Here is a 24,874-nt window from a genome sequence, read left to right as displayed (position 1 = left end):
GCGATGACAACACAGCGCCGCCCATTCTCGTGCCTGCGCAAACGTCACCAGCGGTCACACTGTGCACGCAGTGCACAGTCCCGCTACAGTGGCACTGCGCATGCACCGGACCACGGGCTCACTGGGCGGCATCCTGGAAGTATGAAATGCTGCGTTGGGGGACGGCGTAAATCGGCAGGATGGACATAACGGACACCAGAGAGCCCGCCCCCATGGACGATTTAGAAAATTTGCATCCCAAAAGGTACACCTTTTATAAAGTATTATATTTGGTCTAAAAGGGAGCAAAAAACCAACAGGAACCTTGCTAGAATGCAGCCCAGGAGCTGCAGAAGGGGAAACATTCAGGCTATGTGCGCACGTTGCGTACTAGCCCTGCAGATATTTCTGCAGCGATCTGAAGAGCACATGTGCGCTTTAGATCGCTGCAGAAATGTCCGTAGTGAGCGCCGATTCCATGCGCTCTGCCTGCAGCTCCTGCCATAGACAGAGCAGGAGCTGCCGGCAAAGCGCAGGAAAGAAGTGACATGTCACTTCTTTTTGCGCAGCGCTTCGGCAGTAGCCGAAGCGCTGCGCTCTTAGACGCCACGTGCGCACGGCCCCTGCACAATCTCCATAGACTGTGCAGGGGACGCTGGACGCATGCAGTTACGCTGCGCTACAAAGCGCAGCGTAACTGCATGTTTTTACGCAACGTGCGCACATAGCCTCAGGTTTAAAGCAAAATTTCTGATGACAGGTTCCCTTTAACGCCTTCAGTGTTGACAGTATTTAGGTGTTTTCGTGTTGCTGCATTTTAAGAGACATATAATTATATTTTCCTTTTAGATTAGTTTTGTGTCTTTGTTGCTGGACTGGAGATATTCTGTGATAAATCTCTGTGTGTGACTATAGGTGGATTGTGTGTTATACCGGGGGCAGGACGGGGCCAGGACTGGATGTAGGGATCATGTGAAGCCGGTAACAGCTCCGGAGATTCCTTACATGGGATCTTTATGATGTTACATCGTCATCTTCTCCCCATTCAGGTCCCTACAATATTATTATTTATTATTATAGCGCCATTTATTCCATGGCGCTTTACAAGTGAAAGAGGGTATACGTACAACAATCATTAACAGTACAACACAGACTGGTATAGGAGGAGAGAGGACCCTGCCCGCGAGGGCTCACAGTCTACAGGGAATGGGTGATGGTACGATAGGTGAGGACAGAGCTGGTTGCGCATTGGTCTACTGGACTGAGGGCTATTGTAGGTTGTAGGCTTGTTGGAAGAGGTGGGTCTTGAGGTTCCTCTTGAAGCTTTCCACGGTAGGGGAGAGTCTGATATGCTGGGGTAGAGTGTTCCAGAGTATGGGAGAGGCACAGGAGAAATCTTGTACGCGATTGTGGGAAGAGGAGATAAGAGAGGAGCAGAGAAGGAGATCTTGTGAGCATCTGAGGTTGCGTGCAGGTAGGTGCCGGGAGACTAGGTCACAGATGTAAGGAGGAGACAGGTTGTGGATGGCTTTGTATGTCATGGTTAATGTTTTGAACTGGAGTCGTTGGACGATGGGAAGCCAGTGAAGGGATTGGCAGAGTGGGGGAATAGCGAGGGGAGAGGTGAATTAAGCGGGCCGCAGAGTTGAGGATAGATTGGAGGGGTGCAAGAGCGTTGGAAGGGAGGCCAGAGAGCAGGAGGTTGCAGTAGTCGAGGCAGGAGATGATGAGGGCATGCACTAATGTTTTTGCTGATTCTTGGTTAAGGAAAGCACGAATCATGTTATATACACATACACATGTATATATACATGTTATCTACATGTTATATTTCCTATTATGTTCTTCTTTATTGTCTCCACTAATTGTATTATTACATGGGATCTTTATGATGTTGTATCATCTTCTTCTCCCCATTCAGGTCCCTACAATATCGGATCCTTTCAGATCTTCTATATAACAGAATTCTCCTGATTGACCCGTGAAGGATGGATAAGGACAGGGACAAGATGGCGGAGAGGATATTACACCTCACCCTAGAGATCCTCTTCCGGCTTACTGGAGAGGTGAGAGATTCTGATGATGTCACATTACATCATTCTTATCTATACGATGCTGAAGTTGGTTTCTTATTTGTCAGTTTCTTATTCGGCAATTTAGTATTTTCAGTTTTTTACAGGTGTAACGACAAAAATAACACATCACAATAATAAAATACAATGCACTGGTGTGCCCGAATATAAATGCACTTAAAATCAGTTGCGAAAATTATAAAACTGGCAAAAAAATGGGAATCAAAGTGGGCACCGAAGTATGTTAGTGAAAGGGTTAAATGGCTTTGGGCCACTGATCTAACACCACAATTGCATATCTAGTGATGCCCCTAATCAAATTCAAGTGACTTCAGCCTGGCCCAAAGGGATTCTGGGCATCAAGACTGGCATCAAAGTGGGCACACAGCCAATTTTCACAGATTTGAATAAGTTACTGGTGGTTTTGGGGGGTTAAATGGCTTTGGGCCACTGATGTCACAACAGAGTTACATACTTGGTGATACCACACATTAAATTCAGATCACTCCAGCATGGCCCAAACAGGGTCTGGCCATCAGAACTAGCAGCAAAGTGGGCAGAACCACAGTTTTCACAGATTTGAATAAGTAACTGGTATTTTTGAGGGGTTAAATGGCTTTGGGACACTGATCTCACAGCAGAGCTACATACCTAGTGATATCGCACATTAAATTCAGATTGAACCCCTCAAAAACACCAGTTACTTATTCAAATCTGTGAAAACTGTTCATTTACCCACTTTGATGCCACTTCTGATACCCAGAACCCTTTTGGGCCATGCTGGAGTGATCTGAATTTGATGTGTGGCATCACTAGGTATGTAAATGTGGTGTGAGATCAGTGGCCCAAAACTATTTAACCCTTCAAAAACACCAGTTACTTATTCAAATCTGTGAAAACTGGGGTTTTGCCCACTTTGATGCCAGTTCTGATGCCCAGAACCTGTTTGGGCCAGGCTGGAGTGATCTGAATTTGATGTGTGGCATCACTAGGTATGTAAATGTGGTGTGAAATCAGTGGCCCAAAGCCATTTAAGCCCTAAATACTAAATTGCTGAATAAGAAACTGACGAATAAGAAACCAACTTCAGCCCGAAGAAGAAACTGGACAAATAAGAAACCAACTTCAGCATCGTCTTATCTATGGGAATAATAATAGTTATAATTTCTATAGCGCCAACATATTCCGCAGAGCTTTACAATTCAGAGGGGACTTGTACAGAAAATATGAGACAATACAATATAACAAAATTCAGATACCAAGAGGAGTGAGGGCCCTGCTCATAAGCTTACAGTCTATGAGGAAATAGGGGAGGCACAAAAGGTGAATGGGGGAGAAAAGCTTGTTATATATGGTCCAGCCATCAATTTAATATGGGATTCAAAACCAGCTGCGTGGACCGATCGCCAGCCAGAATTTATACATACAGAGTGTAAAAAAGTACATGAAAGGAATGCAATCAGAAGATACAGGGGACAAGAATTGAAGTAAATTTTATGAAGGGCAGAATGGGACTAGATTAGATGAGTGAGGTGAGGTGATAGGCTAGTCTAAAAAAATGTGTTTTTATGACCCGCTTAAAGGTGTGGATGTTGAAAATTAATCAAATTGTTCTTCATAGTGTGTTCCAGAGCACTGGTGCAGCGTGAGAAATGTTGAAGACAGAAGTGGGAGGTTCGAATTATTGAGGATGTCAGTCTTAGGTCATTAGCAGAGCGGAGGGCACGGGTGGGGTGATAGACAGAGATAAGGGAGGAGATATAGGGCGGTGCAGAACTGTGGAGAGCTTTGTGGGTGAGGGTGATAAGTTTATGTTGGATTCTGTAACGGATAGGCAACCAGTGCAATGACTGGCACAGAGCAGAGGCATCAGTGAAGCGGTTGGAGAGGAAAATGATCTTGGCTGCGGCATTCAGAATGAATTGGGGAGGGGAGAGTTTAGTAACAGGGATATCAATTAGTAAAGAAATACAATAATCCAGGTGAGGATGAATAAGAACCATAGTAAGAGTCAACAGTAAAAAAAAGGTAAAAAAAAAGGTCTAATTCTAGAGATGTTTTAAGGTGGAGGTGACATGAACGAGCGAGTAAGTGAAGATGGGGAGTGAAATATAACCCCAAGAAAGCGAGCATGCTGCTGGGGAGTAATGGTAGAGCCACACACAGAATTGGTAATATTGGGTTTGGGAAGGTTAGGAGAGGGAGGAAACATCAGAAATTCAGTTTTTGACAGATTCAATTTTAGGCCTCTTTCACACATCAGTGATTATGATATGTATGTGCTAGTTTTTATACGTACCAGAATCGCGGACATACACAGACCCATTAAAATCAATGGGTCTGCGCACACATCAGTGATTTTTCCCTGACCGTGTCTCCGTGCGGTGTACACGCGTGTCTGTGTGCTCCGCTCAGAGACATGTCCTTTTTTTTTCTGGCATCACTGATGTCCCACGGACAATACTATGATGTGATCCATGAAACACGTGCCAGAAAAACACAGACATTGAAAATAAAAAGCTTTTAATACTCACCTTCTCCAGCGACGCTGTCCGCGGGCTGCTGCTTCGGAGCCAGATAATTACTGTCATGCATATTCAGATATGCACGACACCGACACACGGAAGTAGCTGCAGCGGGTAGCACATGGACAACACACGTGTGCCGTGAATTACAGCACACGGAGGGACGTATGCGTTTTTAATACGTCAGGGAAAAACGTCTGTGTTTTTCACTGACGTGTGAAACAGGCCTTAGATAGAAAGAGGACATGATGTTGGAGACAGCAGACAGACAATCGCTGGTATTTTGTAATAATGCAGGGGTGATGTCAGGAGACGATGTGTATAATTGTCTGTCATCAGCATAGAGATGATACTGGAAACCAAATGTGCTGATGGTTTGTCCAATAGGGACAGTGAATAGAGAGAAGAGAGGGGGGCCTAGGAGAGGAGAGAAGGAGGAGTCGGCAAAAGATACAGTGAAGGAGCGGAGCGGTCAGAGAGATAAGAGGAGAGCCAAGAGAGAACGGTGTCCTTGAGCCCGATAGAGTGAAGCATAATGACGAGGAGCTGATGATCTACACTTTCAAATGCAGCAGAGCGATTCTGGAGAATCAGTAGGGAGCAGTGACCATTAGATTTAGCTGTTAGTAGATCATTAGAGACTTTAGTAAGAGCAGTTTCAGTAGAGTGTAAGGAGCGGAAACCGGATTGTAGAGGGTCGAGAAGAGAATTATCTGACAGCGGATCAGACGGGAGTGGACCAAGCATTCTAGGAGTTTGAAGATGAAGGGGAGATTAGAAACTGGTCTGTAGTTAGAAGCGCAGTTTTGGTCCAGGGATGTTTTTTTTTTTTTTAAGTAATGGGTATGCGCTGACATGTTTGAAGGAGGAGGGAAAGACACCAGAGGAGAGAGAGATTGAATATTTTAGTTAGGTGAGATGTAACAGCTGGGGAGACAGATTTAAAGAGATGTGAGGGAATAGGGTCACTGGTGCAGGTAGTAGGGCGAGAAGATGCAAGGAGCCTGGTAACTTTTTCTGTGACCGGATCAAAGAGTGAAAGTGAGCTAGATGAAGTGTAGGAGGGCAGACAATGTGTGGTGTTATGAGGCGAATATGGTCAATTTTTTCTTTAAAATAATTGGCCAGGTCATCGGCGCTGATGTTGGTGGTTGGGGCCAGAACTCTTGGTCCGAGGAAGGAGTGGAAAGTATCAAAGAGTCGTTTAAGATTGTTGGCTAGTGAGGTGATGGGGGTGTTGAAGTATGCTTGTTTGGAGAGGCAGTATTGTATGTTTTGAGCATAAACGTATAATGGTTATGGATGAAATCTTCGGTTAGTTTGGATTTTCTCCACAGACGTTCAGCACACCTGGAGCACTGCTGTAGAAAACGTGTTTTCAACGTGTGCCAGGGCTGCTGCCGTCTGCGCTGAGTTGCTCTGTGTGAAACTGGTGCAGCTTCATCCAGGGCGCTCTGCAGTGCTTCATTGTAATGTTTTATAACAGATTCAGGACATGAGAGTGAGGATATTGGGGCCAATGATGACTGCAATTTCTTCAGAAGTTTCTGGGTGTCAATGGCGTATATATTCCTATATGGGAGGTAAGTGGGGGCGTCCTGGGTAGATTGACAGGTCTTGACCAAGAATGGAAGAAGGTTGTGGTCAGAGAGTGGAGTTATTAAAATCATGTAGAGACGGGAGAAGACCAGGTCCAACTTATTCCTGCCTTTGTGCGTAGTAGAGTTAGTTAATTATGAGAGGCCAAGAGAGGAGGTTAGAGATAAAAGATGAGTGGCAGCTGGGGAGAGGGGATAATGAATAGGGATGTTAACAGATCATCAATGGGGAATAGCAGATGGACAGAACTGGAGAGGTGAGGACTCTGGAAATGTCTGTAGTGAGATTTATTAATGTGTCTCTCCATAATTAGGATTACACAGTAGTGAAGAAGACCTCGAGGGAGCGTTGTCAGTACCCTGTGTCAAAGGGTTGGGGAAGACCCTTGAGCCCAATCACAGGGCCTCCACCTCACCCCCTGAAGATCCTAGAGCTCACCTACAAGATGATTGAGCTGCTGACTGGAGAGGTGACACTGCTGGGATTGCTGGGACATTATATAGTAACGCTATGAAGGAATCGGGGGATGACGGTATCATTGTATGTGTCAGGTTCCTATAAAGTGTCAGGATGTCACTGTCTATTTCTCCATGGAAGAGTGGGAGTATTTAGAAGGTCACAAAGATCTGTTCAAGGAGGTCAAGTCGGAGGTTTCCAAGCCCCTCACCTCACCAGGTAATACACAGGACTAAAAAAACATGGCCTATAATTATCTGTATGTAAAGAATTAATTAAGTCCCTGTATGTGTTTCCTCCAGTTATACTCCGTAAGAGGACAACACCAGAGAAATGTCCCTGTCCTCTACTTCGACAGGACTGTAAACAAGAATATCCCGAGGTTCCTCCCGATCATCAGGTAGATGGAGGGAAGATGTCATGAAATCTCCCCTATGATGTGTAGACATTTCTGACTTGTTTTTCTGCCAGGAGATGCAGATTTGGTACAGAAATCTCTGCAACCAAATTCTCAAAATGCGCACATAGCCTAGTCTGGTAATCCGTGATTAAGTTAGAGCTCATCTGAAGGGAGTTCACTGAATTCAATGAGTTCACTTCAGGTGAGTTCACCTGAGGTCACAGCTGGCAGTTCCCACAGACGTTAGAAGCAATGAGTATTAACTATAAATTAAAAACAAAGTCCTTAATCATAAGTCCTTAATCACTTATGATTAAGGACTTTGTTTTTAATTTATAGTCTGAAACGCGTCAAGTTTCATGCTTAGGCGCATATTATGGAGCCTTTATCCTAATAATGTTTTTAAGATGACCTAATAAAGCCTTGGATTTTATTTTTACGTGCATCAGTGCTGGGTCCTTCCCTTCTACTCATTGCTTCTAACTCTACCTCTGGACTAGCCTGTTCAGTGGACCGCGTTCACTCTTGCTGAAGTCCTGGAACAATTTTATGCTAGGTGAGCTGAAAACACTTTTTTTTTCTTAGTTCCCACAGTACCCCAGCTGTGACCTCAGGTGAACTCACATCAGTGAACTCATCTCTTGGAAGAAAAGTGCACCAAAAACCCGATGCGCTTATTATGTGTTTCTTTTTCGCTCCTAATTGGGAGACCCAGACAGTGGGTGTATAGCTACTGCCTCTGGAGGCCGCACAAAGAACTACACTTAAAAGTGTAAGGCCCCTCCCCTTCTGGCTATACACCCTCCCGTAGGAGTACGGATTCCTCAGTTTTAGCTTTGTGCGAAGGAGGTCAGACACGCACGCATAGCTCCATTGTTTTTAGTCAGCAGCAGCTGCTGACTGTGTCGGATGGAAGAAAAGAGGGCCCATACAGGGCTCCCAGCATGCTCCCTTCTCACCCCACTGTATGTCGGAGGTGTTTGTAAGGTTGAGGTACCCATTGCGGGTACGGCGGCTGGAGCCCACATGCTGATTCCTTCCCCATCCCTTTTTACAGGGCTCTGGGTGAAGTGGGATTTACTGGTCTCCAGGCACTGAGACCGTGCTCCATCTACAGCCCCTGGAGAAGATGCTGGATGGAGCGGAGTACATCAGGGACATGGCCCTGCTTCCTCAAGGTACTCTGTGTCCCCGTGCATTTGGCGCTCACACCGCAGCATGCTGGGTGTTGTAGTGCGCCGGGGACATCAGCGCTGCGGCGCTTGTGCCATGGCCTCATTCAGCTTCGCTGAAGCAGGCACACTTTTGGGAAACGGTCGCGCCGGCCGCTGGGACTGCGGCGCGGCTGGCACTTGTGGTGCGCCGGGGACTTCAGCGCGGGCCGCGCTTTTACGGCGGCCGCGCTGATAACTCGAGTCCCCGGCTTTTGCGGCCTAGTTCCGTTCGTTCCCGCCCCCAGACCTGCCAGTCAGGAGAGGGGCGGGACGCTGGTCAGTGCATCAGCGCTGAGGGCTGGAGTCGTTTTTACATACTCCAGCCCTCACAATAGGCACAGAGGGGACACTGTTTCCCGCACTTTTGTTTGGGAACTCCCACGGACCGCCCCTCTCCACAGACGCCGGCAGCCATTCCTGCTGACACGCTGAGCTGCAGAGGGGAGCCGGGGAGACCCAGACAAGGAATTCTGCGCCTCTTACCCGCTATTCAGCGGGCGGTAAGCAGCCCTCAGGGCTCACCCCCTCTTGTGCCAGTAGTAATCCTAGTATTTTGTTCCTGCAAATACTTTGTACTGCATAGCGCTGGTCGCCCTTTGGCTATAGACTCTCTCACATTGCAGAGAGCCAACAGCATGTCGTCCACAAAACGCAAGGGTGCCAAGGCACAGACATTATATGCTTCCTGTACCGCATGTGGGACTTTTCTACCGGCAGGCTCCACTGACCCCCATTGTGTGCAGTGCTCGGCCCCTGCGGCACTTGCACAGTCGGGACCTCTGCTGGACGTGACCCAGGGTGTACCACCTGTGAATGCTGTCCAGGTGACAGGAACTGAGTTTACAGCTTTTGCTGACAGAATGTCTCTCACTATGTCACAAATTCTTGACACATTGCGAGCTAGGCCTGTACTTCAGGCCACGGACACTGTGCAATCATTGCCCCCTGGTCCCCCTCAGCTGAATTACCTCCAAGCTCCGGGACGGGCACATACACCTCAGGGTGAAGACTCTGACTCGGACGATGGCCCCAGGCAACCTAAGCGGGCTCGCTATGAGGGGCCTTCACATTCATCTCAATGGTCAGGATCCCAGCGAGATGAATCTATGGGTGATGAGGCGGACGTAACTGATCAGGATTCTGATCCTGGGACCGCTCTCAATCTAGATACACCAGATGGTGACGCCATAGTTAATGATCTTATAGCGTCCATCAATAAGATGTTAAATATTTCCCCACCAGCTCCTCTTGTAGAGGAGTCAGCTTCGCAGCACGAGAGAATCCATTTCAGATATCCTAAGCGTACATTAAGCACTTTTCTGGACCACGCTGACTTTAGAGACGCAATCCAGAAACCCCACGCTTATCCGGAAAGGCGTTTTTCTAAACGGCTTAAAGATACACGCTATCCTTTTCCCCCTGAGGTGGTCAAGGGTTGGACCCAGTGTCCAAAAGTGGATCCTCCAATTTCCAGGCTTGCAGCTAGATCCTTGGTTGCAGTTGAAGATGGAGCGGCACTTAAAGATGCCACTGACAGGCAGATGGAGCTCTGGCTGAAATCCATCTATGAAGCGATTGGAGCGTCGTTAGCGCCATCTTTTGCTGCCGTATGGGCACTCCAAGCTATCTCAGCCGGGCTTGTGCAAGTCGACTCAGTCACACGTGCATTTGCCCCGCAAGTAGCACCATTGACCTCGCAAATGGCGGCATTCGCGTCGTACGCGATTAATGCTGTTCTTGACGCTACAAGCCGCACGGCAGTGGCGTCAGCCAACTCCGCTGTTTTGCGTAGGGCCCTGTGGTTGAGACACTGGAAGGCAGATTCTCATTCCAAGAAGTGCTTAACCAATTTGCCTTTTTCTCGTGACCGATTGTTTGGAGAGCGTTTGGATGAAATCATCAAACACTCCAAGGGTAAGGACTCATCCTTACCGCAACACAGACAAAACAAACCCCAACAGAGGAGGGGTCAGTCTGGTTATCGGTCCTTTCGAGGACCGGGCAGGTCCCAATTCTCCTCGTCAAAAAAGACTCAAAAAGATCAGAGACGCTCAGATTCTTGGAGGTCTCAGTCACGCCCAAAAAAGACAGCCGGAGGAACCGTTGCCAAGACGGCGTCCTCATGACTTGCAGTCTCCGATTCCCACACCCTCGGTCGGTGGGAGGCTTTCCCACTTTGGCGACATTTGGCTGTCACGCGTCAAAGACCGTTGGGTGAGGGATATTCTGTCTCACGGGTACAGGATAGAGTTCAGTTCTCGTCCGCCAACTCGTTTCTTCAGAACTTCTCCACCACCAGACCGAGCCGATGCTCTGTTGCAGGCGGTGGCCGCTCTAACGGCGGAAGGAGTGGTGACCTCCGTCCCTCTTCAGGAACAAGGTCACGGTTTTTACTCCAATCTGTTTGTGGTCCCAAAAAAGGACGGATCGTATCGACCCGTCCTGGATCTAAAGTTGCTCAACAGACACGTAAAAGTCAGGAGGTTCCGGATGGAATCCCTACGCTCCGTCATAGCCTCAATGTCTCAAGGAGATTTTCTAGCATCAATAGATATCAAAGATGCGTATCTCCACGTGCCGATTGCGCCAGAGCATCAGCGTTTCCTACGCTTCATCATACACGACGAACACCTGCAGTTCGTAGCGTTACCTTTCGGTCTGGCAACAGCCCCCCGGGTCTTCACCAAGGTCATGGCAGCAGTAGTAGCTGTTCTGCACTCGCAGGGTCACTCGGTCATCCCGTATCTAGACGACCTGCTTATAAAGGCACCCTCTCAAGAGGCATGCCAACACAGTCTGAAGGTGGCACTAGACACTCTCCAGAGTTTCGGGTGGATTATCAACTTTCCAAAGTCTCATCTAACCCCGACCCAATCTCTGACTTATCTTGGCATGGAGTTTCATACTCTCTCAGCGATAGTGAAGCTTCCACTGGACAAGCAGTGTTCGCTACGGACAGGAGTGCAATCTCTCCTTCAGAGTCAGTCGCACTCACTGAGGCGCCTCATGCATTTCCTAGGAAAGATGGTAGCAGCGATGGAGGCGGTCCCGTTCGCGCAGTTTCATCTGCGCCCTCTACAATGGGACATTCTACGCCAATGGGATGGGAAATCGACGTCCCTCGACAGGACTGTCTCCCTCTCTCAGACTGCCAAGGACTCTCTGCGTTGGTGGCTTCTCCCCACCTCATTGTCACAGGGAAAGTCGTTCCTACCCCCATCCTGGGCAGTGGTCACGACGGATGCGAGCCTATCAGGGTGGGGAGCGGTGTTTCTCCACCACAGGGCTCAGGGGACGTGGACTCAGGAAGAGTCCACCCTGCAGATCAATGTTCTGGAAATCAGAGCAGTCTATCTTGCTCTGCGAGCCTTCCAACAATGGCTGGAAGGCAAGCAGATTCGGATTCAGTCGGACAATTCCACGGCGGTGGCGTACATCAACCACCAAGGGGGAACACGCAGTCGCCAAGCCTTTCAAGAAGTCCGGCGGATTTTGACGTGGGTGGAAAGCAAAGCGTCCACCATATCCGCAGTTCACATTCCAGGCGTGGAAAACTGGGAAGCAGACTTTCTCAGTCGCCAGGGCATGGACGCAGGAGAATGGTCCCTTCACCCGGACGTGTTTCAGCAGATCTGTTGCCGCTGGGGGACGCCGGACGTCGATCTGATGGCGTCACGGCACAACAACAAGGTCCCAGTTTTCATGGCACGGTCTCACGATCACCGAGCGCTGGCGGCAGACGCCTTGGTTCAGGATTGGTCGCAATTCCGACTACCCTATGTGTTCCCACCTCTAGCATTGTTACCCAGAGTTCTCAGGAAAATCAGGTCCGACTGCCATCGAGCCATTCTCGTCGCTCCAGACTGGCCAAGAAGGTCGTGGTACCCGGATCTGTGGCATCTCACGGTAGGCCAACCGTGGGCACTACCAGACCGTCCAGATTTACTGTCTCAAGGGCCGTTTTTCCATCTGAATTCTGCGGCCCTGAACCTGACTGTGTGGCCATTGAGTCCTGGATCCTAGCGGCCTCAGGTTTATCTCATGAAGTTGTTGCCACAATGAGACAGGCTAGGAAACCATCCTCAGCTAAGATCTATCACAGGACGTGGAAGATATTCTTAGCTTGGTGCTTGGCTCAGGGATTTTCTCCCTGGCCATTTGCATTGCCAATTTTTCTTTCCTTCCTGCAGTCTGGGTTGGAAAAAGGTTTGTCGCTTAGCTCTCTTAAGGGTCAAGTCTCCGCGCTATCCGTATTCTTTCAGAAGCGCTTGGCACGGCTTTCTAAAGTACGCACGTTTCTCCAAGGAGTTTGTCATATCGTTCCTCCTTACAGACGGCCATTGGAACCCTGGGATCTAAACAAGGTTCTCATTGCTCTCCAAAAGCCGCCTTTCGAGCCTTTGAAAGAGGTTTCCCTTTCTCGGCTTTCACAAAAAGTAGTTTTTCTTGTGGCGGTCACGTCTCTTCGAAGAGTGTCCGAGCTAGCGGCGTTATCTTGCAAATCTCCCTTCCTGGTGTTTCACCAAGACAAGGTAGTACTGCGTCCAATTCCAGAGTTTTCTCCCAAGGTGGTTTCTTCCTTTCATCTCAATCAGGATATCACTTTGCCATCTTTGTGTCCGCATCCAGTTCACCAATTTGAAAAAGGTTTACATCTGTTGGACCTGGTGAGAGCACTCAGGATTTACATTTCTCGCACGGCGTCTCTGCGCCGTTCTGATGCGCTCTTTGTCCTAGTCGCTGGTCAGCATAAGGGATCGCAAGCTTCCAAATCCACCCTGGCGCGGTGGATCAAGGAACCAATTCTTCACACATACCGTTCTGCTGGGCTTCCGATTCCATCTGGACTGAAGGCCCATTCTACCAGAGCCGTGGGTGCGTCCTGGGCATTGCGGCATCAGGCTACGGCTCAGCAGGTGTGCCAGGCGGCTACCTGGTCGAGTCTGCACACGTTTACCAAACACTATCAAGTGCATACCTACGCTTCGGCAGATACCAGCCTAGGTAGACAGGTCCTTCAGGCGGCGGTGGCCCACCTGTAGGAAAGGGCTGTCTGACAGCCCGTTCATGTGGTATCTTTTTACCCACCCAGGGACTGCTTTTGGACGTCCCACTGTCTGGGTCTCCCAATTAGGAGCGAAAAAGAAGAAGGGAATTTTGTTTACTTACCGTAAATTCCTTTTCTTCTAGCTCCAATTGGGAGACCCAGCACCCGCCCTATTTGTTCTTAGGGTTTCGTTTTTCGGGTGCACATGTTGTTCATGTTGTTTCTTAAGTTCTCCGATCTTGTTATCGGATTGAATTTGTTTTTGAAACTGTTATTGGCTTTCCTCCTTCTTGCTTTGGTACTAAAACTGAGGAATCCGTACTCCTACGGGAGGGTGTATAGCCAGAAGGGGAGGGGCCTTACACTTTTAAGTGTAGTTCTTTGTGCGGCCTCCAGAGGCAGTAGCTATACACCCACTGTCTGGGTCTCCCAATTGGAGCTAGAAGAAAAGGAATTTACGGTAAGTAAACAAAATTCCCTTCTTTTCTGACAAGAGATACAGATTTGGTGCAGAGATTTCTGCAATAAAATGCTCACAGTGGACACATAGCCTAATCCGTCATTGAGTTCAATGAGTTTACCTGAGGTTACAGCTTGGGTATTGTCAGAACTGCCAGCTGTGACCTCAAGTAAACTCATTGATGTCACCGCTTTCACAGATGCGGTTCCATTAGTGTGTCCCACAGGCCACAGTGATCGGTCACGTTTTCTAATGTGACCGCGCACTGCGACCTCAGGATGTAACAGAGCCAGAACCATTGTGGAACATTTTAGTGTGGATTACATCAGACCTGCAGGGGTGTTTTGGGCTTTAATAAATTGGAGAAAGAACATGTTATGATTTTTTATTTTTCTTCTTCTAAACAATGGAGTTTTCTGTGTTTTGTGTTTATTAGTTGTTACTTACTCGATTAGTAATGGGGGAGTTCTGATAGACAGCTCTCCCATTACTAATCCAGGGCTTTGTGGCAGCTATGATTTTTTTTTACAAAGTACCCCTGTCATTAACCCTTATAGTACCCTGATTGCCACCGCTCCAGGGCAATCGAGATGAGCTGGTTAAGCGTCAGTATTGTTGCATCTAATGAATGCACTAATTCTGGGGCTGCTGTAAGCTGCTATTTTTAGGCTGGGGACGGCTCAATAACCATGGGTGTCTTCAGCCTGAGGATACCAGCTGTCTGCTTTATCTTGTCTGGGTATCAAAATTATGGGGGGGGGCTGCACAATCTTTTTTAAAATGTATTAATTTAAATAATTTATAAAAAGAAAAAAAGCCACATGGTGTGCCTTGTATTTTGATACACACCAAGATAAAGCACACAGCTGGGGGCTGCAGTCTCCAGCTGTCTGCCTTTTCTGCACTGGGTATCAATATATGGGGACTGTACATCATTTTTTCAAATTTTATTTATTTTTACACTCCATGTTAGATTATCATTTTTTCCCCATTCAGATCCCTACAATATCGGATCAATTCAGTGGAGATCTTCTATATAAGAGAATTTTCCTGATTGACCCATCAAGGATGGATAGGGACAGGGACAAGATGGCAGAAAGGATATTACACCTCACCCTAGAGATCCTTTTCCGGCTTACTGGAGAGGTGAGAAATTCTGATGACGTCACATTACATCATTCTTATCTATGAAAATAACTGAAGAACAGAACTGGAGAGGTGAGGACTCTGGAAATGTCTGTAGTGAGATTTATTAATGTGTCTTTCCATATCCAGGATTACACAGTAGTGAAGACCTCTAGTGAGCGCTGTCAGGCCCCTGTGTCTGAGGGATGGGAAAGACCCCTGAGCCCAATCACAGGGCCTCCACCTCTCCCCCTGATACATGAGAACATCAATCACCAGAAAATCCTAGAACTCACCTACAAGATGATTGAGCTGCTGACTGGAGAGGTGACACTGCTGGGAATGCTGGGACATTATACAGTAACGCTATGAAGGGATCGGGGGGATGACGGTATCATTGTATGGTTCAGGTTCCTATAAGGTGTCAGGATGTCGCCATCTATTTCTCCATGGAGGAGTGGGAGTATTTAGAAGGACACAAAGATCTGTACAAGGACGTCATGATGAATGTGGTTCCCCAGCCCCTCACATCACCAGGTAACCGACAGGACTAAATACACACGGCCTATAATTATCTGTATGTAAAGAATGAATTGAGTATCTGTATGTGTTTCCTCCAGTTCTATCCAGTGAGAGGACAACACCAGAGAGATGCCCCCGTCCTCTTCTCCCACAGGACTGTAAACAAGAAGATCTCAATGTTCCTCAGGATCATCAGGTAGATGGAGAGAAGGTGTCATGAAATCTCCCTATGATGTGTAGACGGCTGTGAAGGTCTTGTGCTCAGTCTTGTTTTATCCACCAGTATTATACACTGAATGGGCAATTTATTAGAGACACTGTTCCTTTCCTAATTGAAAATTTGATGTATGTTAATTTGATCCAGGATCCTGGAGAACAGCAGAAAATGAAGTGAATACTTTTGGTGTGGAAAAAAAAATAGTCAGATCAAGTACTGAAAATGATCTGAGTAAAGCGGGCTTTACACGCTACAATATATCGAACGATGTGTCGGCGGGGTCGCGTCGAAAGTGACGCACATTCGGCATCGTTAGTGTTGTAGTAGCGTGTGAAACCTACGTGCGATTCCGATTGTACGCAAAAGCGTTGATCGCATACACGTCGTTCATTTTCTAAAAATTGAACGTCCGGTTGTTCAATGCTCCCAAGGCAGCACACATCGCTGTGTGTGACAGGAACGATGAACACCGCTTAACTGCGTCCCACCGGCAATTCTGAAGGAAGGATGTGGGCAGGATGTTTACGTCCCGTTCATCTCCGCCCCTCCGCTTCTATTGGCCGCCTGCCGTGTGATGTCGTTGTGATGCCGAACGTCGCTCCCCCTTCAGGAAGTGGATGTTCGCTGCCCACAGCGAGGTCGTATGGAAGGTAAGTATGTGTGACTAGGGATACAGCATTGTGCGACACGGGCAACAAATTGCCCGTGCCGCACAAATGATGGGGGCGAGTGTGATCGCACGTTTAATTGAAACGTGTAAAGCAGGCTTTACTTTCAGTAAGTCAGTGCTAGATCAGCCAACACCAGTATTTCCAAAACTGCCCACTTCATGAGGTTTTTATGTACAATGGAAACAAGAGTATACTGAGAGAATGTTGTGATCGAGGAAAATTATCGAATAAAAGTGTCATGGGATATGACTAGGTAACTTAGGACAGGGGCCCCTACACTCACCCAGACAGCTAGTGTGATAGCAACCAATCACAGATGCCGGCATAGAGGGTTGGGGCACAGTCTGACTGCAACCAATCACAGATGCTGTCACAGACGGCGTGTTGGATTAATCAGTGTATATTTATAAGGTATAATGAGCGGACCCGGAAACTGACAGCCGCATGGAAACTCTGTAAGTATAATTGTCCTGCTTTAAACTCTGTTTTGCTTCCTTTTGCAGCGCCCTGGCCTTTTATTCAAGCAGCTAAACTCGAACAGTAACACGGACTTCCTAGAGCAGTTTGTGTTCGGGGTTTGTTCACAGACACGAGGTGTCCTGTACGGACCAAGAACTTTACAGTTCGGGTTCGCCCATCACTAATTGTAACATTCTGGCTCGCTTGATTGCGGTTTGGAGGTATACACAGGAACAATTCTCATTAGAGTCCAGCAGGTTTAATATCCTCATCAACCGCTCCAGTATTAAAGAAAACAAAACAACCTCTTCCAGCACAAAAAAATAAACAGAAAATAACAAGTCAATATATCTCTGCAAGCTTTGCCCACACACGATGTCCCACAGGAGATGTTGCAGCCTCTTCACACACAAACCATGTGTGCGTGACAAACAGCCTCCATTGTAACAAGTGTACCACACCCATGGGTGGGGGTATGTGAGAAGCCAGACCCGTGCATCTCTCCAGCTCGTAAAACCTGGCCCTGATGCGCTCTTAGGCTATGTCCGCACGTTGCTTTTTACCTGCTTTTTTCCTGCTTTTTTGCTGCTTTTTCAACTGCAGCGTTTAATGCCAAAATGGTTGTGTTCTGCTTTTCAAGCAAGGTCTACGGGAAGTTGGGTTTCTTGTCCGCACTATGCTGTTCAAACTGCTGCCTTTTTGTTGCAGAACTTTGGTCAAAAACTCAGCTTTGCAGTGCAAAACCCAAATGGCAAAAACAATTCGCCCCTAAAAAGTAGTATCGCAAAGTATCCGCTACCTGCTTTATGGCTAAACATTCTTTTTCATATAGTAAGAAACAAAAATTGTCTAAAAGTCCTTATTTACCGTATTTTTCAGACTATAAGACGCACCGGACTATAAGACGCACCCTAGTTTTAGAGGAGGAAAATAGGAAAATAAAACTTTAAGCAAAAAAATGTGGTCATGACACACTGTTATGGGGCGAGGATCTGCTGCTGACACTGTTATGGGGGTAATGTCACCAAATTCTCTACTAAGGTACCCCATCCTGGTAATGATCCTCCTGCCTTGTATATGATCCTGCTATAAACCCCCATCCTGCTTATATACCAGCATCCTGCTCATATTCCCCCATCCTATTCATATACCCCATCCTGTTCATATACCCCCATCCTGTTCATATACCCCCATCTTGTTCATATACCCCCATCCTGTTCATATAGCCCCCATCCATCCTGTTCATATAGCCCCCATCCTGTTCATATACCCCCATCCTGTTCATATACCCCCCATCCGGTTCATATACCCCCCATCCTGTTCATATAGCCCCCATCCGTCCTGCTCATATACTCCCATCCTGTTCATATACCCCCATCCTGTTCATATGTTCATATACCCCCATCCTGTTCATATACCCCCCATTCATCCTGCTCATATACTCCCATCCTGCTCATATACCCCCATCCTGTTCATATACCCCCATCCTGTTCATATACCCCCATCCTGTTCATATACCCCCCATCCATCCTGTTCATATACTTCCATCCTGTTCATATACCCCCCATCCATCCTGTTCATATACCCCCATCCTGTTCATATACTTCCATCCTGTTCATATACCCCCCATCCCTCCTGCTCATATACTCCCATCCTGCTATATGCCCCCATCGTGCTCATATACCATCCTGGTATATGGCCTGTATCCTATAGCACAGAGAAAAAAAAACAAACGCTTATACTCACCTTTTCCTCACTCCCTCCAGCACCGATCATCTTCCTCTCTGCGCCGCTGACCTGCGTGTGTGGAGCCGTTCCCCTGCAGCACGCGATGTCTTCCTGTCTGTGCCGATCAGCTGATCAGCACAGATCAGCTGACCGGCACAGACAGGAAGACATCGCGTGCTGCGGGGGAACGGCTCCACACACGGGGACGGGTGAGTGTACTGATTCACTGCACCCCGCGCTGATAATGATGTGCGGGGGGCAGTGAATACAGCCGCACATGATCACTCCAGGCTGTAATTGCCAGGGGTGATCATGTGGACCGGCTCTTTACTATGCGCGTGTCCCCGCTCGTCCTCCCGCCCACCTGTCAGCGCCGGCTTCTGCGCTGAGAAATGGGCGGGAGGATGGGCGTGCATATGTAATGAGCGGGCACACGTGGTCACGGCAGGCTGCTATAGTAGCCTGCTCGTGCCCCCGATGACCCGCTCCACCGCAGCACCCTCATTCCCCGCAGCCACAGTCAGACCATAAGACGCAGCCCCAACTTTCCCCCAACATTTGGGGGAAAAAAGTGCGTCTTATGGTCCGAAAAATACGGTACTTTTCTTTTTCGCTCCTAATTGGGAGACCCAGACAGTGGGTGTATAGCTACTGCCTCTGGAGGCCGCACAAAGAACTACACTTAAAAGTGTAAGGCCCCTCCCCTTCTGGCTATACACCCTCCCGTAGGAGTACAGATTCCTCAGTTTTAGCTTTGTGCGCAAGGAGGTCAGACACGCACGCATAGCTCCATTGTTTTTAGTCAGCAGCAGCTGCTGACTATGTCGGATGGAAGAAAAGAGGGCCCATACAGGGCTCCCAGCATGCTCCCTTCTCACCCCACTGTATGTCGGAGGTGTTTGTAAGGTTGAGGTACCCATTGCGGGTACGGCGGCAGGAGCCCACATGCTGATTCCTTCCCCATCCCTTTTTACAGGGCTCTGGGTGAAGTGGGATTTACTGGTCTCCAGGCACTGAGACCGTGCTCCATCTACAGCCCCTGGAGAAGATGCTGGATGGAGCGGAGTACATCAGGGACATGGCCCTGCTTCCTCAAGGTACTCTGTGTCCCCGTGCATTTGTCGCTCACACCGCAGCATGCTGGGTGTTGTAGTGCGCCGGGGGACATCAGCGCTACGGCGCTTGTGCCATGGCCTCATTCAGCTTCGCTGAAGCAGGCACACTTCTAGGAATCGGTCGCGCCGGCCGCTGGGACTGCGGCGCGGCTGGCACTTGTGGTGCGCCGGGGACTTCAGCGCGGCCCGCGCTTTTACGGCGGCCGCGCTGATAACTCGAGTCCCCGGCTTTTGCGGCCTGCTTCCGTTCGTTCCCGCCCCCGGACCTGCCAGTCAGGAGAGGGGCGGGACGCTGGCCACGTCTAGGAATCGGTCACGCCGGCCGCTGGGACTGCGGCGCGGCTGGCACTTGTGGTGCGCCGGGGACTTCAGCGCGGCCCGCGCTTTTACGGCGGCCGCGCTGATAACTCGAGTCCCCGGCTTTTGCGGCCTGCTTCCGTTCGTTCCCGCCCCCAGACCTGCCAGTCAGGAGAGGGGCGGGACGCTGGCCAGTGCATCAGCGCCGAGGGCTGGAGTCGTTTTTACATACTCCAGCCCTCACAATCGGCACAGAGGGGACACTGTTTCCCGCACTTTTGTTTGGGAACTCCCACGGACCGCCCCTCTCCACAGACGCCGGCAGCCATTCCTGCTGACACGCTGAGCTGCAGAGGGGAGCCGGGGAGACCCAGACAAGGAATTCTGCAGCCTCTTACCCGCTATTCAGCGGGCGGTAAGCAGCCCTCAGGGCTCACCCCCTCTTGTGCCAGTAGTATTCTTAGTATTTTGTTTCTACAAATACTTTGTATTGCATAGCGCTGGTCGCCCTTTGGCTATAGACTCTCTCACATTGCAGAGAGCCAGCAGCATGTCGTCCGTAAAACGCAAGGGTGCCAAGGCACAGACATTATATGCTTCCTGCACCGCATGTGGGACTTTTCTACCGGCAGGCTCCACGGACCCCCATTGTGTGCAGTGCTCGGCCCCTGCGGCGCTTGCACAGTCGGGACCTCTGCTGGACGTGACCCAGGGTGTACCACCTGTGAATGCTGTCCAGGTGACAGGAACTGAGTTTGCAGCTTTTGCTGACAGAATGTCTCTCACTATGTCACAAATTCTTGACACATTGCGAGCTAGGCCTGTACTTCAGGCCACGGACACTGTGCAATCATTGCCCCCTGGTCCCCCTCAGCTCCAAGCTCCGGGACGGGCATATACACCTCAGGGTGAAGACTCTGACTCGGACGATGGCCCCGGGCAGCCTAAGCGGGCTCGCTATGACGGGCCTTCACATTCATCTCAATGGTCAGGATCCCAGCGAGATGAATCTATGGGTGATGAGGCGGACGTAACTGATCAGGATTCTGATCCTGGGACCGCTCTCAATCTAGATACACCAGATGGTGACGCCATAGTTAATGATCTTATATTTAACATCAATAAGATGTTAAATATTTCCCCACCAGCTCCTCTTGTGGAGGAGTCAGCTTCGCAGCACGAGAGAATCCATTTCAGATACCCTAAGCGTACTTTAAGCACTTTTCTGGACCACGCTGACTTTAGAGACGCAATCCAGAAACCCCACGCTTATCCTGAAAGGCGTTTTCCTAAACGGCTTAAAGATACACGCTATCCTTTTCCCCCTGAGGTGGTCAAGGGTTGGACCCAGTGTCCAAAAGTGGATCCTCCAATTTCCAGGCTTGCAGCTAGATCCTTGGTTGCAGTTGAAGATGGAGCGGCACTTAAAGATGCCACTGACAGGCAGATGGAGCTCTGGCTGAAATCCATCTATGAAGCGATTGGAGCGTCATTAGCGCCTTCTTTTGCAGCCGTATGGGCACTCCAAGCTATCTCAGCCGGGCTTGCGCGAGTTGACTCCGTCACACGTGCATTTGCCCCGCAGGTAGCACCATTGACCTCGCAAATGGCGGCATTCGCGTCGTACGCGATTAATGCTGTTCTTGACGCTACAAGCCGCACGGCAGTGGCGTCAGCCAACTCCGTTGTTTTGCGTAGGGCCCTGTGGTTGAGACATTGGAAAGCAGATTCTCATTCCAAGAAGTGCTTAACCAATTTGCCTTTTTCTCGTGACCGATTGTTTGGAGAGCGTTTGGATGAAATCATCAAACACTCCAAGGGTAAGGACTCATCCTTACCGCAACACAGACAAAACAGACCCCAACAGAGGAAGGGTCAGTCTGGTTATCGGTCCTTTCGAGGACCGGGCAGGTCCCAATTCGCCTCGTCAAAAAAGACTCAAAAAGACCAGAGACGCTCAGATTCTTGGAGGTCTCAGTCACGCCCAAAAAGGACAGCCGGAGGAACCGTTGCCAAGACGGCGTCCTCCTGACTTGCGGTCTCCGATTCCCACACCCGCGGTCGGTGGGAGGCTTTCCCACTTTGGCGACATCTGGCTGTCACACGTCAAAGACCGTTGGGTGAGGGATATTCTGTCTCACGGGTACAGGATAGAGTTCAGTTCTCGTCCGCCAACTCGTTTCTTCAGAACTTCTCCACCACCAGACCGAGCCGATGCTCTGTTGCAGGCGGTGGCCGCTCTAAAGGCGGAAGGAGTGGTGACCTCCGTCCCTCTTCAGGAACAAGGTCACGGTTTTTACTCCAATCTGTTTGTGGTCCCAAAAAAGGACGGATCGTATCGGCCCGTCCTGGATCTAAAGTTGCTCAACAGACACGTAAAAGTCAGGAGGTTCCGGATGGAATCCCTACGCTCCGTCATAGCCTCAATGTCTCAAGGAGATTTTCTAGCATCAATAGATATCAAAGATGCGTATCTCCACGTGCCGATCGCACCAGAGCATCAGCGTTTCCTACGCTTCGTCATACACGACGAACACCTGCAGTTCGTAGCGTTACCTTTCGGTCTGGCAACAGCCCCCCGGGTCTTCACCAAAGTCATGGCAGCAGTAGTAGCTGTTCTGCACTCGCAGGGTCATTCGGTCATCCCGTTTCTAGACGACCTGCTTATAAAGGCACCCTCTCAAGAGGCATGCCAACACAGTCTGAAGGTGGCACTAGACACTCTCCAGAGTTTCGGGTGGATTATCAACTTTCCAAAGTCTCATCTAACCCCGACCCAATCTCTGACTTATCTTGGCATGGAGTTTCATACTCTCTCAGCGATAGTGAAGCTTCCACTGGACAAGCAGTGCTCGCTACGGACTGGAGTGCAATCTCTCCTTCAGAGCCAGTCGCACTCACTGAGGCGCCTCATGCATTTCCTAGGAAAGATGGTAGCAGCAATGGAGGCAGTCCCGTTCGCGCAGTTTCATCTGCGCCCTCTACAATGGGACATTCTACGCCAATGGGACGGGAAATCGACGTCCCTCGACAGGACTGTCTCCCTCTCTCAGACTGCCAAGGACTCTCTGCGTTGGTGGCTTCTCCCCACCTCATTGTCACAGGGAAAGTCGTTCCTTCCCCCGTCCTGGGCAGTGGTCACGACGGATGCGAGCCTATCAGGGTGGGGAGCGGTGTATCTCCACCACAGGGCTCAGGGGATGTGGACTCTGGAAGAGTCCACCCTGCAGATCAATGTTCTGGAAATCAGAGCAATCTATCTTGCCCTGCGAGCCTTCCAACAATGGCTGGAAGGCAAGCAGATTCGGATTCAGTCGGACAATTCCACGGCGGTGGCGTACATCAACCACCAAGGGGGAACACGCAGTCGCCAAGCTTTTCAAGAAGTCCAACGGATTTTGACGTGGGTGGAAAGCAGAGCGTCCACCATATCCGCAGTTCACATCCCAGGCGTGGAAAACTGGGAAGCAGACTTTCTCAGTCGCCAGGGCATGGACGCAGGAGAATGGTCCCTTCACCCGGACGTGTTTCAGCAGATCTGTTGCCGCTGGGGGACGCCGGACGTCGATCTGATGGCGTCACGGCACAACAACAAGGTCCCAGTTTTCATGGCACGGTCTCACGATCACCGAGCACTGGCGGCAGACGCCTTGGTTCAGGATTGGTCGCAATTCCGACTACCCTATGTGTTCCCACCTCTAGCATTGTTACCCAGAGTTCTCCGGAAAATCAGGTCCGACTGCCATCGAGCCATACTCGTCGCTCCAGATTGGCCAAGAAGGTCGTGGTACCCGGATCTGTGGCATCTCACGGTAGGCCAACCGTGGACACTACCAGACCGTCCAGATTTGCTGTCTCAAGGGCCGTTTTTCCATCTGAATTCTGCGGCCCTGAACCTGACTGTGTGGCCATTGAGTCCTGGATCCTAGCGGCCTCAGGTTTATCTCATGAAGTTGTTGCCACAATGAGACAGGCTAGAAAACCATCCTCAGCTAAGATCTATCACAGAACGTGGAAGATATTCTTAGCGTGGTGCTTGGCTCAAGGGTTTTCTCCCTGGCCATTTGCATTGCCAATTTTTCTTTCCTTCCTGCAGTCTGGGTTGGAAAAAGGTTTGTCGCTTAGCTCTCTTAAGGGTCAAGTCTCCGCGCTATCCGTATTCTTTCAGAAGCGCTTGGCACGGCTTTCTAAAGTACGCACGTTTCTCCAAGGAGTTTGTCATATCGTTCCTCCTTACAGACGGCCATTGGAACCCTGGGATCTGAACAAGGTTCTCATTGCTCTCCAGAAGCCGCCTTTCGAGCCTTTGAAAGAGGTTCCCCTTTCTCGGCTTTCACAAAAGGTAGTTTTTCTTGTGGCGGTCACGTCTCTTCGAAGAGTGTCCGAGCTAGCGGCGTTATCTTGCAAATCTCCCTTCCTGGTGTTTCACCAAGACAAGGTAGTACTGCGTCCAATTCCAGAGTTTTCTCCCAAGGTGGTTTCTTCCTTTCATCTCAATCAGGATATCACTTTACCATCTTTGTGTCCGCATCCAGTTCACCAATTTGAAAAGGGTTTACATCTGTTGGACCTGGTGAGAGCACTCAGGATTTAAATTTCTCGCACGGCGGCTCTACGCCGTTCTGATGCGCTCTTTGTCCTAGTCGCTGGTCAGCATAAGGGATCGCAAGCTTCCAAATCCACCCTGGCGCGGTGGATCAAGGAACCAATTCTTCACACATACCGTTCTGCTGGGCTTCCGATTCCATCTGGACTGAAGGCCCATTCTACCAGAGCCGTGGGTGCGTCCTGGGCATTGCGGCATCAGGCTACGGCTCAGCAAGTGTGCCAAGCGGCTACCTGGTCGAGTCTGCACACGTTTACCAAACACTATCAAGTGCATACCTACGCTTCGGCAGATGCCAGCCTAGGTAGACAGGTCCTTCAGGCGGCGGTGGCCCACCTGTAGGAAGAGGCTGTCTGACAGCCCGTTCATGTGGTATCTTTTT

The 24,874-nt window shown here is 49.4% G+C and overlaps 2 protein-coding genes across 2 annotated transcripts in view; both read left to right on the top strand.

Moving 5' to 3' along the window:
- Positions 1–24,874, top strand: part of LOC142312062 (uncharacterized) — a 275,265-nt gene that overhangs the window by 153,550 nt on the left and 96,841 nt on the right. The gene's annotated exons all lie outside the window — the stretch shown is intronic.
- The window catches only part of LOC142310542 (uncharacterized), a 33,950-nt gene that overhangs the window by 759 nt on the left and 8,317 nt on the right, over positions 1–24,874 (top strand). The window contains exons 2-9 of the mRNA XM_075348063.1: positions 1,901–2,045; positions 6,489–6,644; positions 6,727–6,850; positions 6,934–7,031; positions 14,749–14,898; positions 15,028–15,204; positions 15,288–15,414; positions 15,498–15,595. Coding sequence (XP_075204178.1) covers positions 1,968–2,045; positions 6,489–6,644; positions 6,727–6,850; positions 6,934–7,031; positions 14,749–14,898; positions 15,028–15,204; positions 15,288–15,414; positions 15,498–15,595 — 1,008 coding nt within the window. The 5' untranslated portion in view covers positions 1,901–1,967. The remainder of the gene's footprint in view (positions 1–1,900; positions 2,046–6,488; positions 6,645–6,726; positions 6,851–6,933; positions 7,032–14,748; positions 14,899–15,027; positions 15,205–15,287; positions 15,415–15,497; positions 15,596–24,874) is intronic.

This window comes from Anomaloglossus baeobatrachus, chromosome 5, assembly GCF_048569485.1.
Source record: "Anomaloglossus baeobatrachus isolate aAnoBae1 chromosome 5, aAnoBae1.hap1, whole genome shotgun sequence".
Taxonomy (NCBI): domain Eukaryota; kingdom Metazoa; phylum Chordata; class Amphibia; order Anura; family Aromobatidae; genus Anomaloglossus; species Anomaloglossus baeobatrachus.
This window is presented reverse-complemented; position numbering and strand designations above follow the sequence as displayed.